We start from the raw sequence: 14,474 nt of genomic DNA on the forward strand, positions 1-14,474 counted from the left end.
GATCTTTCCCCTCTCCCTGACACCAATCAGATATTCCCAGAGAATTCCATCCATCCATCCTAGATGGTTGTTCACTGGACAACCCTGCAAACTTATGGCATCTCTGGGGAGAAGCCTCTCCTCCTGAAAGCCAGGGAGTTTTGCTGTTCTAGCCACTGATATCCTATTGTGTTCTGGAGAGTGACACTGTCCCTGGAGTGGAAGCAACTGGATTAGTTACGTTCTTCCCAATGTGAGTGTGTCAGAACCTGGCCTCAGCCATGTGGCTCTAGGCGGACTGTGGAGATCAGGGTCTCAGTACGATCTTGTGAGTAATTCTGTCATGTTGGAGGAAGACTATTTCTTCAGGTTTGCGCATGAAAGGATGATTCAGGAGGTGTGTAGGTAGGTCTTGGTGTATTACTCCATGCTTTGGAAATGGGGAAGGAACAGTTTGTTTCCAAACATGGTCAATGGTTTGAAAACCTAAGACAGTAATTTCTGCCTGGTTCTTTGCACTGAATACACAAATGGAGCTTGAGGGCCAAATTTATTCCTGACAAGTCTGTGGACATCGGTGTGGAATCGCCACTGATCAAAGTAGCCAACCTTAGGTTTGTGAGATTGACTCACTCATGGGTGAGAGGCTGAGTCACAGGTCAGTGGACAGTTTGCATTGGAGTATTATTGACATTTTTGAAGAGTAGACTTTGATTCTTAACTTTTTTAAAAAATCTGATTACTCGGGTACTTTCAATGAAAGAATTGCAAATTGACTGTGATTTAATCACTTAACATTTTATCCAACTTTCTATTTTATTTTATTTTTCTCTAAGAATCTAAAATATTTAATTTAAAAGATCAATCGCTGAAATAGATGGACTGTAAGACAACGGATCTAACTTCTTGGTGTAGGAAGGTTAGTGACCTAGTGCCTGTGCTAGGCACTGCACTCCACCAGGTCCCTCTTTCTGACGGGGTGAACCAGCAGAGCTCACTCCGTTTTTTCATGCTGTGCCAGCATTGCTGACAGCGCTCGGTGCCAGCTCTGAGTGCAGACAGGGTGTAGCTCATCCCTCAGACACAGTGCTCGGGGGGTTCGGTCGCAATTACGGCTGCTGCGGGACTGCATTAGGGTCACAGCGCAGGGAGGAACCTTTGGGGGTTGAACCAAAACCACCACAACAAATTAATTGCCTGACTGTGGAACTTGATCGATCCAGAGACACAATCCTTAACGATCCTGGAAAATGTACAATAAAGCACATTTATTAGCATGGTGCCCACTGTCCTGTTTGCTCTGTAAATCGAGGGGAGAAAAGCCAGTCTCCCTCTGGAGCCAGGTTGTCGTTCCCCAGGAGAAGAGCCGTGCCCAGGCCGAGGACAATCAGGCCAGCGCAATCCGGCCAGGAAACAGCCGGGAGCGGGAGATGAGAGCTACCCCACAGGGACGGGAGCCCTTGTCACCCGCCAGCCTCCTGTGCCAGCCGCGCTCCTGCTTCGGAGGCTCCTTTCCGTGCCCTTAGCCATCCCCGTGTCCGGCACGCAGGGCCTGGAGCTGCCGGGCCCGCGTCCCCGGCCGGGCCCACGTCCCCTGCCAGGCCCTGCCCGCGCTCAGCAGGGCACAGCGCTGCCGAAGGTCCCCTGCTGTCGCGGCGCCGTGGCCGCCACAGTCATTGCTCTTGTGGGACAACAGAGTTGCTCGGTGGAAAGGAGCGGGTCTAGCGCTCTCTGTGGCCCGCAGCCTGGACAGTCGTTAGCAAAGACCTTCCTGGTGGGTCAAATTGCCTGATTCAGGAGCTTAAGTTGTAACACCAAGTCCATCTCCATTACAAATACATAAGTTACAGATTTATGTACAGTCTCCAGTCTGCTTTGGTGCATCCTGGTTGTACCTAGTGACAAGCTTTCCTTTGGGCATGACATCAAAACTGAGACCAGAGTGTGTAGATGTCCCCCAGAAACACTCCCAGGGTCCTGGCAATTCTATGGCACTTCCTGACCGAAGATCAGAAGATTTTTACAACACCCTGTCTCTAAAAGGAGGTTTATGGTCTCGGTGCTGGATGTGGGAAACAGAGGCACCGGGGGTGTTCGATCAGTAGGGCCACCAGGCCCAGGACAGCCCTGGGGAAGGTGTGAGGATCTCCTGAGTCCTTGTCCCCTACTGCAGACCTGGCTTCTGCCAGCTCCATTCCCAGCCTCAGGGCAGGATGCTGGCTGGGTTTCCCAGGTGCTCCTCGAAGGAGCTGGTTTAAGGGTCTGATGTGTATTGCAGAGTTATCCAATTCTGCTTTTTTTTTTGTATCCAGGCATCTGGGAGCAGGACTCTTCTGCCATCCTTGATTTTTTTCAAATAGAAGTCTTTAAGGTTTAGTATTTCTGGAGCACAACAGTGAACGGATGTGCATAAATTCAGTTCAATTACATTTGCTGCTGCAAGCACTAACTTCATCAAAAGAAGGTTTTTATGGCGAGTTACCCTCCTATCCCACCGATTATTCTTGAAGCTCCTGTGATGCAACTAGAAATATGAAAATCCACAGGGAAGGAAATTTCAAATACTGTATTAACTTTCTGCAACTTAGAAAACATTACTTGAGAGGAACTTTGCCTGCCTGTGCACTCTTTCCTAGGAATGTAAAAATCCAGCAATTGCCACAAAAGCCATTCACATTAGCAGCCTGCTTTGAATTTTAATTAACAGGAAATGCCACTCACACATTACAGTTCAACTTCCAAAATCTCTCTGCTTTACCTCTTTGAAGTTTCCCATCCAATCTGGGAAGAAAAATCTATATATCTTTCTGAGATGCTTGCATTCTGGTTTTGCTTACAGTAAAGCATTCCATGGTATTTCTTATCCCTGAAACAAATACTAAAGTTGCTTTAAGATTGTTCAGAGATGCACTAGAAACTTTGCGGTCTGGATTTTCACCATGGTGAGTAATTCACCACCATAACAAAAATGCTGCTGGGACAACGATGCAGCCAGTTCTGGGCTGTGCATAACCTACTTGCACCCAGCAGCAATGCAAGAAGGTCAGGATTGAAAGGCAAAAAACCCTGAAACAAGTGTGTATGCAGCAGGATAGGGTAAATTAAGCTTAGATATTTCTGGGTCTCTTACTGCAGTTATTCCCCCGTACAGTCACAGAATGGTAATTGTGGGATTTTTCTGTATTTCTACAGTAGAAAACAGAAACGGCACAACCTGACTCTGCATCACCGTAAGTTGTTCATTCGCATGTGGTTGTGAAGGAGCAGCACAGCCTCACTAATGGGCTGAGCCTTCCCTCACTCTCAAATTTCTTGGCTTGCAGAGCAACATGATCAATAGTGGTGATGATGTTGCCATGAGGAAACATCTTCAGCCTTCATCCATAACATTTTATACCTTTATTCACCTGATTTACCCAGTCCTTTTCTGAAGCCGTGTAATTCACATACCCAACCCTGCCTGTGAAATGGCTCCTCCTGTGCCTGGCATCCCCTTGCACCTTCCTCACCACCCTGCCGTGGTTACCCTGTTGCTGCGGGTTGATCTTGCAGGTGTTTTGGCAAGATACTCCCCTGCGACCGTCTTGGGACCTGTCCCAAGCAAACTGCAGCCTCAAAGGCAGAGATGGGTTTAAAATCTGTGTCCTGGTTTATGGGAGGTCAGTCACTAGCCCCTGTTCAGTGTGAATAGAAGCCGTGACACAGATTAAACCTCCTGTCTTCTTCATACAGTTACATCAAGTCTCAAAGCTCCCTGTTAGCTGCTTTCCAGGCTCGTGGGTCTCTCTGCCCCTGTAGCACTAAAAATCAAAATTGGGAATGCCTGAGAAAGATGACTATAGCTTCCTACATGGGGTTTGTAAAGAAAGCAAAGCCCGTTGCTCTCAGCTGGGAGCTGGCCAGGAGACTTTGGGGACACAGATTGGCCAAGGGCATCCTGGTGCGTCCCTGGAGGGACGGGGGCATGGACCCACCACTGACCCACCAGCAGGCCTGTTTCTCCTCCACGTCCTCAAAGGCCTTAAATGTCTCCCACAAACCTAAATAATTTGTGAGCTCAGATGAACACAGACCTTGAAGTAGTTTAGCAGAATCTGACCACAAGATGTCACAGTTGCTTCAGAGAGATGTATATTCCTCTGTGTATGCGTGTCCCGTACCCCAGGTTACATACACACATGCATATATACATAAACCTATGCATATATACATACATATATACGAATTTTTGTAAAGCAATCTTTGTCATTGTGTCCTGGGAAACACTAGGCATTGACATCTCGTTTGCACGGTGTCAGCTGGGAGTCTAAAAAGAAAGATATTCCAGACTTAACCCCTCCTTGTGTCCCTCCTAACAGAGAGCAACTTCTAAGTCAAACCAGAAGGAAAATCTATGTCTAATTACACATATAACATTTCTTGCTGCGCCCAAGTCATGGGTTAGGAAGAGCTGCCTCACTAAATTTGTTTCCTTGTCACCAGAGCATGCTGCACACTTGGAAAACATTCATCACGGTGCCTGCATGTCTAACTCAGCAGCCAGCGGGCGCTCCACATGGATAAGTGACGGTCTCTCCTGTGCCTGCTGGCAGCCGGAGCAGTCCAGCGGGTCCCCTGCACACCCGCGTCCTGCTCCTCCGTGAGGGATTTCGGTATCTGCACGGCAGGAGCCGCAAGGGCCGGAGCCGCTGCGGGAAGCAGCCGCATCCGCTCCCAGGCTCATGTCCCACCGCCCGCCCTTCGGCCTCTCCCACCCAGGGAGCCTGGGAACGTCCCACGGCCTGCGGATTCCCACCCCAGGGAAGGCTCTGCTCTGTGTGCCGTGAATGTAGGCAGGCTCCAGGAGCGAGTTGCTGCTGGCTGTGACACCCTCCCACAGCAACCGGGGAAGGAAAGCACCCAATGGCCGTGCGGTTGTCCTGCCCGGTAGCAGGTTTTCTGGGAACAGGGAACAGGGAAAGGCACCAGTGTGCAGCTCTGTCCCCCAGAGCTGTTTGTGCCCGCACACCCTGCTCAGGGTACAGCCCCAGCGCAGGCTCTTGTGCAGCAGCGACCCATGAGGCTGCTGGCGCACACAAAACGTTCAAGCCAGGACCCCTCATTGTTCATTATTTACAAATCTTCTTCATTTAGGAAGGAGGAGGGACACAGATGGCACCTAAAGAGGCAATACGGAACAAGGAGCACACGGAGCCGTTTGCAAGCGCCCTACACAGGCGCACAGCCGCGCTGGGACAGCTCGCAGGGGACAGCGAGGAGGAGCCAGCTGGGACGAGGTGCTGTATTTCCCAATACGTGGCAGCACCCGGCCCTCATGTGATGCTTGTTCTGTGTTAGTCAGTCTGTCAGTCATTGACTGATTTTCTTCAGCTGGGTCACAAAAATCAGCCTTGCCTGTAACCACACTAAGGCACAAAGGGGTGTAAGGTCTGAGCAGGGTTGTGTATCCCTGTCTTGTCCTGACAGTGGGTTATTTCCTCAGGGTCTGCACCCCTTCTTTCTGGAGCCACCTGCCTTTGCTCATATGAATTGCTTTAAAATGCTTCTTTTTTGAGTCCTGGATCTCTCATGATAACTGCAATTTTCTCTCCTGGGAGTCACAGAAGCTGTATCCAAGATCCTCTGAGTGCAATAAGGCAAGGCCCTTCTCTGGAGCATGGAGGGATTACGAGCAAGACTGGAGTACCTTTCTGCACCTTGGTATGTAGTGTCTACTTTAATCTCTGCTGCTCTGTCTTGACAGCTGCCCTGCTGTTTTTTTTTTTTTTTTTTTTTTTTTTTTTTTTTTTCTAGGAAAACAATGCTGTAAATGAATTGGCTGGGTCTGGATTTACTAGGCAGAATTCTCCCTCTGGGAGTAACTGAGACTGGGGGAGATGGTGATTTCTTGGCTGAGTTTCACCTTGTGCCTTGTCAGACCCACAAGACTATGGGAGAGGTTTTGGACTGTGCAGAGGGGAGAAAAATCAAACAAAAAAATGAGGGAAGAGTCTGTCCCTCACCCCCACCCCAGGTTTTCTGCTTCTTAGAGAGTCCCTTCAGGCCCAAGGCCTGAGAAATGATATTCCTTCCAGAATGTTTATTTTTATTAGACATTTAAATATCTATGAGACATATCCTGTCTTCCCTGGCCAGTTACTTACCTTTGAGGACTTTCTCTGTCACTGGAACATCAGTGTGAAAAGAGCATTTTCTCTGATCAGTTCTGTATTTGTCACCTTTGTGCTCCCTGATTTTTAGCCTGGTAGGAGAGCAGGAACTGCTGCTCTGACTCCTCTTATCTACTGAGTACCCTGTAATTACAGAGCTGGAGCTAATGGCAGCTGCAGCAGTTGCACTGTAGTTGGTATTTAACCTTTCCAGAAATGTCTTGAACTTTCCTTCCCTGCATTTTTCCAGGGAAGATCTTGACCCTAGCTGCTCAGTTTAGGATGGAGGTAGAAAAGAGGGAAACCAGAGGCATTCAGAGAAGAAAGTTATAAAGGCCCGTGAGAGAATGTCCCGAAGGTCCCTAGCGAGTGCACTTCTGTGTTTCCTCTGCTAACACCCAGATACCTCTTCTTTGTACAGGTTGAGACTCTGTGTCTGCTGTGAAGACTTTGTGCTCCCTAAGGTACGCAGGACTGTGCTAGATCTATGGTCAATTTACTCAAAGCCTGTCCCAGCAAACACCAGAGAGTTGGGGACTTTATTTCTACAGTGTTCCTGCATTACAGTGGTGGTAGGAGGCCTCTTTTACAACTGGATGTTTGCTTCCCTGGAGTATTCACGACATCTCTCTACTGCAATTGCAATTTCCTTCAGTCTGCTCCTTCTACTGACCCTTTTCTTGGTGCACCCTGCCCGCTGCGTTTTCAGTATCATCATGCCTACCTTAGGTACAAAACAAGGTCGGAAGCTTCTTTTGTCTACCTGCATCATGGTCGTGGCAGTTAATGTAACACCAAACATTATAAGTAACATTAAAGCCATACTGCAGGTTATCGAATGCATCTGTAAGAATTCCTCCGAGAGCCTTTTGAACTCAACAGCCCTCCTAGGGGAAGCGTCCTGGGAGCTTGGAGATGTCATCCAAACAGTTGACATTGGTGCTTTGCGGCCTAAGAATGGACACTTTAAATTTGCGCTACTTAATAATAGCACCTTGGTTAATCAGCAAATGCATCTTGCTGGTGAGAAAATTAGAAAAAACTTTCTGGCAGTTGAAGCACTGGTAAAAGCGTCAGTACAAGCAGGGAACAGATTAGTAGCTGGCTTTTCTGTGCTCTATCTCTGCTTTGAGTCCACCTGGTATTTGAAAAACTATCTCACCAACCTTCGCTTTGACAATTTCTACATCACCAAGAAACTGGAGCGTTTGTCCATGGACAGAAAAGCAGCTCATCTGCTGACCGGCTCATCCAAACGTTTCCTTCGGCCAACGGGCCCAAAGTTGTCCCGGGAGGAAGTGATGCTCTGCCTCACCCAGATGATGTTCCTCACCGTGGTCTTGATGCTGATGCTGGTCATCATAGCAATGGACCACTTTGCGTTCAGCGTGGCAGACACTACGCTCAGGAACGTGGCTCTATTCTCGGTGGTGCCCGTGACTCTCAACATCAAATACAGCGTAAGTGCCTGGTTCCCTTGTCCAGCTTATGTTTATCGGTTCTGAATTTGAAACATGTAGCTACTAATACACCTTTCATGATCACTAACATCTGCAGATGATCAGAGAGGACTGGGGCTCACCATGTCAAATATTCAGCACATACACAACATGCTGTTACTCTTGGGCAGTCTGAAGCACTGATGCACTTCAAATTTTGTGTGTGTGTGGTAACCTGTTTATTTCATTCATATTTTGTTTAAACTTTTACTCTTTTCATTTCAGGCAAAAATAAGGGCCCTGCCCTTTTTCCAGAAACTTTTCCCCATTTTTTCTGCAGAATCATCAATTCAGGACTTTGAAAAAAGCTACCACCATAATCTGCACTTCAGCTCTGCCCGCTGCAGGATCAACCCACCACGGCCTCCTAATAACTCTGTGATCCTTGTTGTTGGGCTGCTCTACTGCATCATCTACGCCACGGTATTTCTGGAGACCTATGCCCACCGCTCGTGCAGAAAAATCGCAGCCTCCTTCTTTGAGAGCCAAGAGGAGAAGCGAGCACGTTACCTCTACGACAAGCTGTCCAGGAAGCATGAGGAGGAGAAAAACTGTGAGAAACCAAGAGCAGTTTTAGAAATCCAAGGATTGTCTGAGGCTTCTGGGCAGTAGTTGGGCTCAGGCTTCTGGGATGGTGTCATGTCAGTGCCTTTTCTCAACCAGCTGATATTCCAGAGTTTGAGAAGTGTTTGGAAGCTGGCAAAAATATTTGCTAAAAAAAGCTGAACTACTGCATTTTTACATTTATTTGATAAAAAGGACATATAGTCCATTTTTAAAAATATCTTTAAGGTCTGGAGTTAGTTGTGCTGTGAGAATGGTGGGAAAGTTAGTAGAGACAATTTGTAAGATTTGGAGGATAACCACAGCCTTAGGCAATGCTAAAAGGGAAATATGTGGGAGCTGGCCAGGGGGAAACAGTTCATTTACCTTCCCCATCAAATCCCTGCCCAAGGAATTACGTATTTCTCTTCCACTCAGGTTATCCTTTCAGGTTTCATTCACAGAAATCTGAAAAACTGTGTTTAATAGTCCTTGGTAGATAGTTCATCCACCAAAGTGCAGTTTCAGCCCACTGGAAAAGACCAGTATGAGCAGTAGGTGCAGACCCTGCTCATGGCTTTCCTGGTGATGGGAATCAGTATGGAGGGACTTTCTGAAAGTCACTTCACAGGGAGTTTCCAAAGTGAAATATAAATTGTTAAAGAACATAGGTAGAGAATGAGACCTGCCAACAAAGGTTAATCCAGGCCAAAATTCTGAAGGATTTTAGAAGTGGCAGACTGCAACCTGTCATTTGAGTCTGTGCTTTGTAGGAAGCAGAAAACTAGCAGGACTTGGATGCCTGGACTCTTCCAAACAAATAGGTGTTTTTACCATGGTTTGACACAACACAACTTGTAAAGTAGCTAGTTCCCAGAAATACATCACTGGAGCTTCATTTGAAACTGCCATTTGAAAGAGAGGTAGATCAGACCCTTCTGCGTCTTCTGGGCAAGAGCCAGGAAGAGAGGGAGCTAAATCGGAGCCAGGTTAAAAAGAAAGCATTTTCAAAGGTGCCTTTTTTTCAAAGTGTGTCTATTCTTTTCCTCTCTTCTCTCATTAGAGACTTCATTAAGGTAATTATTTGGCATAATGCCTTTCAATGAAATTAAATTGCAAGAGTGGAGTGGCAGTTTCAGCCTGATGCATCATATTCTCTCATCTTTGGAGACACTTGGAAAAAATAGGTCTGGAATATTTATTTATTTTAATCATCTATCTACCAAAATCTGGGTCCATTCTTCTTCCCAGGTCTCCTAATTTCCTGCTGTTATGATGGTTAGCCCAAGCACCTCTCTACCTCTGCAGCAACTAGCTTTTTGGTTGTGAGGTTTCTTTGCCTTCTTCTGTTTTGGGAAGGCAGAATGTTTTCCAAGTGCCTTTTGAATAGCCAGAATTATCTGGAGCCAGGGATTGGAAGAGTGGTGAGGAAAATAGGAGACCTTTCAGCCTGGAAATGATCCCAGCAGCTCATTGCCTTCCAATAAGCACATTTCTTTAAGAGATCTTTAGTTTAAAAGGAGGGAAAAAAATCTTTTCAGAGATGCATATCAATCTTTCATCATCCTCTAAGGAAAAAATAAATTATTATTTCTTTAGTCAGTAGCATCTGGAGAAAGCCTCCAAACAGTTTCTGATTCTCCTCCCCACCTACCAACCCATGGGAAAGCAAACTAGAAGGAGGTGAGGCAGAGACCACAGTGGGAAGAATCAGGAAGGCTGCTTGGAAAGAGGGAACAGGGCAGCTGGCAGAGCAAAGACAATGTCTCTGTGGAGCCGACTGTAGGTGTGGGTGCTACTGTGGGTGCTATTCACTGAGAAGCAACAGAGAATTTATCTTGATCAAAGTCACATTCCTTTGCTGAAACTGTGCCAAGCTACAACTTCCCATCAAATGGGAAACCAGAAAAATAAATAACAGCCCATTTGAGAAGGTTCATCTGAACCCAGCCTTGGCAGAGCTTTGATCTGGAGGTGGCTTCTCTGAGCAAGGGCAACTATCTGCGCAGAAATAGCCTGGGTGTTTTACTTGATAGAGTTGGCAAGACATAGACACAAACATCTGATTTCCAAGTTGGCTTCTGCCTCCTTAAACCATTAGCAGATCCTCTCTCCCTGTCTCTGAAATGCTTAGGCTCAGCACAGGGGTGTAGAGGGTTTGGGTTCACGTGCAGGCGTGGATACGGGTAAGGAGAAGGACTAATCGGATTAAGCATCATGCTGAACCTTCCGTTGTGCTCTCCTGATGGATGCTGGTCATCTCCCCCTCAGAACAGCACTATGATATGTGAAGCAGATCCTGAAATGCACTTTTTCCAGCCTAAAATTGACCTCAGCCTTGAGCCATTCTCCCTCTCTTCTCTAGAGTTTGTTTTACCTGCTAAGGACTAATCCTAAGAGCTTTGTACTTGTAGACTGGAGAACTCACCATCAGCTAAGCCTTGATTAGAGCGAATATATATTCCTGATATCCTGAAAGGACAATAAGCAGCGCAAGGTACTGCTGCTCCACCCACAATCTCCGTGACAGCCTTCAGGAAGGAGACATGAGCTCTTATTTCCATTTTACAGGGCAATTTGAGCTCCAGAGAGACTAGGGGCAAGACGTAATGGAGTGCTTTGCATGTCACATCAGTTTCAGTGATTTTGGGGGATGACTAACCACGTGCAGCAGAGCTCCTTTTGTGAAGAGCTACACATGCAGTGCTGAGGGGTTTCGGGCCATTGGTGTTAGGAAGGAAAAAATTGCTTGATACTCATTGCTGATATTTTGGGAGTGAATCTGTATTGCTGTAAAAATGAACAGTGTGTATACTCAGGGCAAAATAAAAGTAATGTTAGGCTTGAATAGCCCAGGGTTATCAATGCCCATAAAGCGATGTTAAGAGCAGCGTAGCTTGAGGTGTTGTGCATAGCTTCGATAGATAGTGGGTAAATCTGAGAGAAAAGTGGATGTGAAAGACTCTCTTTGGCATCTTTCCACTTAATGCCCAGCCCTGTTTTTCCGAGGAAACGCCAACCCGGGAAACCATGGTAAATGTAACAGTGCCACAAGTCACCCATGGGTGAGTGTCCCGCAGTCGCGCTGTTGCACAACGGAGCTGTTGCTGGGGCCGGTTCCCATGGCCCGGCCTTCTCGGCCCTGGGCTGGTGGCTGCAGCGCATGGGCTCGCCATGTGAGGGGACGGGCCGAGCCCGAGAGCGGTGCCTGGTTTTGCAATACGCGTGGGCTTGGCTGCATCACTGCTGAATTTCCTCGCGTAGAGACTTCCCCCCACAGCTTCTCGCTGCAAAGATGGCAAGAACGGGAAGAGCTGTGGGAGGTTTCTTCCCGGCTCCTCCCAGGGTTTCCTCATCGATTGCCACACGCTGGCTCCCACCCTCGGCAGAGGGTACGTGGCAGCACCCATGGTTGCATGTACTTCCCCCCCTGGTTTGAGAAGCACTTCATCTTCCAAGCATGAGGTGGATGGTACAGAGCTGGGTGCGGAGGTGTTGGGGTCTGAGGGAAAACATGGACACCCGGTGACAGCGGTGCGTGACCAGGCCTGACCAGGCCTCGCCACAGGCTCCAGGGGCTGCTGCTCTTCCGTGTCCCTCCCCGAGGCCCCAGTGGGTGTTTCTAGCCACCCCTGGCCCTCAGGGTGTCCCCAGGAACCCCGGCCTGCGGGCGACCAGGATTTGAGCTGCAGCCCCTAGAGAGAAAGCTCAGTGCCTATATCAGGATAAAGAACCAAGCATGAGGATTTTAAATTTTGCCTAGCATATATTGGGGTAAATGGAGTAACAGTCTGCAGTGTTCACTCTGATTTGCTTTGCAAAAACATCCCGAATTCCAGCTGGTGTTGGAGGAAACGGCCTTGTTACAAGTGCCCAGAGCTCATTTTGTGCTGTAGTTGAACATGTCAAAGGCAGTACAAGTCAGGGAAAGGAAAGCAAGAGAGATGTCTGTGCAAAGCCTGGTAGTGTTAAAAAGTGTCTGTTTCCTGCCCTGGGGCCAAGAGGAAAAAAGTATATAGTTGTTTTATAGTTGAACGCAGTAGACAGTTTTGTGGCTTATGTCCTAGGTCTGTTTTTGTTTTTTCTAATGCAACGTTACACATGTGCCATGAAGATTTTTCTCTTGGTTATGTCACATAAATTAACCACACAACCCTAAGTTGGTGGTTACTGTGGAATCCTGATTGCATCTGAGGTAGGCATAGAGCCATACTATATTAATACACATAGATGGTGTTTCAAAGGGGCACAGCTGAGCAAACTTTATATCAAATCGGAGAGTAAGAAATTAGATGGAAAATTGTGAATTAGAATTGGCAGTTTTTAAGAGAAAGGTATTAAATCACAATAACGAAATGGGACAACTTTGGCTCTAAGTCTTATCTTAGTTCAGTGATAAAACAAAGGGGAAATCATGTAAGGAAAAAAAAGGTGGAAATAGCAATTCAAAGAAAATGAGAGTTAGGAAGTATAAAAAATTAATAAGGAAAGCAATAGCAAAAGGAAAAGAAAAATGTATATGTTGGAGTGCTTGGAAAGGGTGATAACTGAAATATGGAGGGAAATCTGCAATAGCATTAGTGCATGCAGATGGCAAAAACTGCAAGAGGCTGGAAACCTGATGTCATTCATAATCATTGCTTATTATTCAAAATAAACATTTTTAAATTTAGAGGCCTAAAAAGTTGAATCAGGGCTTCCAAGGGAGATGCCTGAGGCAGTCTCTGACTTGCTGATGAGAAGAAAAGCCAAGAGGGCAGGATGACCGAGTGAAGGGCTCAATTCTCCTGACACCTCCTGAGCCAGGGAAGGGGAAAAGTGATCAAATGGTGACACAGACGCATGAGGAAAGTCATTACATTCTAGCATCTTTTTTTTTTCTTCTATTTTATGTTATTTTGGGATTGAGTATACCTGGACCCCTGCAAAGCTCGGGCTTCTGCGATAATCGCACAACTCAAAAATGGTCACTCAGAGAGAACCACGGTGAAATGGGGATGCTCACAGGAGGATCTGTTGGGACCCAATATAATTCAGTAGTTCCAGATCACTGGTGAAAATACACATGAAATTGCTACTGATAAAAGTGCACATGACAAAAATATCCATACCCAGGACCAGGACAAGGAAAAAGACAAAAATATCCATACCCAGGACCAGGGCAAGGAAGAACCCCCCCCCCCCCCCGAGCTCCCAGTGCAGCTTTTTTCCAGGGCAAAATCTAATGAATAAGAACACATTCGTCTTTTGAATTATCATTAACAGCAAGTGATTATACTTCTGTATGTCTAAGCTATGAGACTTGGGAATTTTGGATGTGATTTAGATATCTGCATTTTAAAAAAGAAGCTGAATAATTGGAATGGAGGCAAAAAAGAATCAAAAAGTGATTAGTGGAGTATGAAAATGCCTTAAAGACATAGAGTTCACTTGGCAGAGTCTAACAAAGATTGAGTAGTGTCTTGATTGCAATGCAGAAGTATCTTCACAGGGAGAAAATACCCAGCCGTGCAGCTCCCCCTCTTGAACAAAAGGAATCATTGACTGGGTATCATAGCCAGGCAAACTCAAATTGAGCAAAGACACAAATTCTTAAGGGAGTAACTGTACTTTAGGAATGTTTTCCCTAAAACCATGAACAGAACAACAGAAGCTATGCTATGCAGATAGCTTTTCCATGCCTTTTTCTTTTCTTTCACAGGTATACTTAGGCAGGGTAAGTCTGCTTAAGCATGCTTAGGATGAAAAGGCTCCAGGTGTGGAGGGAAGGAGCGTAGCCTGGTTCCCTGCTCATGATAACATGGACATCTTTGTGTTCCCTGCTCACTGGCCCTGGCACGGTGTGTGCAAACAGGTCGGCTGGAGGAAGATGTTTCTACTACACCTACGGATCGCGTGAGATCCAGCCTCACTCCCGGGGCTCTCCCTTGCTTCCTAGCACTTTAACAGGGACCTTGCAAAGAAGACTACACATGCCAAGATAAATTTTAATTGCCCAAAGGGACTCTCTGGGTGTCCTCCAAATGAGCAGATTTTTGTTGGCTTTGCCATGGGTAAAGCGCCCATTGTCAAGGTCCCAAAGGAGGTTAGTGCAGCAGGTGGTTTAGAATCACTTCCAGTTCTTTAAATGTTTGCCTGTGGATCTCCACAAAAATAGCAGCAACAAAACACAGCAGCTCTTAGCAAGGGCAGATGTTTTGCACGAGTGCTTTACTTGCAAAAGGTTTTGCTACGGTGAGTGAAGAAAGAGGACTAGGAGGTGGGAGACTGACTTTGCCTGCAGAAGTGCCTCTCTCCGTTAATC

The 14,474-nt window shown here is 46.7% G+C and overlaps 1 protein-coding gene across 2 annotated transcripts; it reads left to right on the forward strand.

The window, feature by feature from the left end:
- The first annotated feature begins 5,635 nt into the window (after window positions 1-5,635).
- On the forward strand, window positions 5,636-8,266 carry OCSTAMP (osteoclast stimulatory transmembrane protein). 2 transcript variants are annotated; one of them, XM_088527916.1, is made up of 4 exons: window positions 5,668-5,679; window positions 6,550-6,592; window positions 6,696-7,588; window positions 7,853-8,266. In XM_088527916.1, the coding sequence occupies exons 3-4, from the start codon at window positions 6,725-6,727 to the stop codon at window positions 8,237-8,239; spliced, it is 1,251 nt and encodes a 416-aa protein (XP_088384042.1). In that variant the 5' UTR covers window positions 5,668-5,679; window positions 6,550-6,592; window positions 6,696-6,724; the 3' UTR covers window positions 8,240-8,266. The 2 variants fall into 2 exon arrangements, with proteins under 2 accessions (XP_088384036.1, XP_088384042.1); XM_088527910.1 differs by having other exon boundaries at window positions 5,636-5,679; window positions 6,550-7,588.
- The last annotated feature ends 6,208 nt before the right edge of the window (window positions 8,267-14,474 follow it).

This window comes from Tinamus guttatus, unplaced genomic scaffold, assembly GCF_059628265.1.
Source record: "Tinamus guttatus ecotype Peru unplaced genomic scaffold, ASM5962826v1 Tinamus_guttatus_pri_ptg000027l, whole genome shotgun sequence".
Taxonomy (NCBI): domain Eukaryota; kingdom Metazoa; phylum Chordata; class Aves; order Tinamiformes; family Tinamidae; genus Tinamus; species Tinamus guttatus.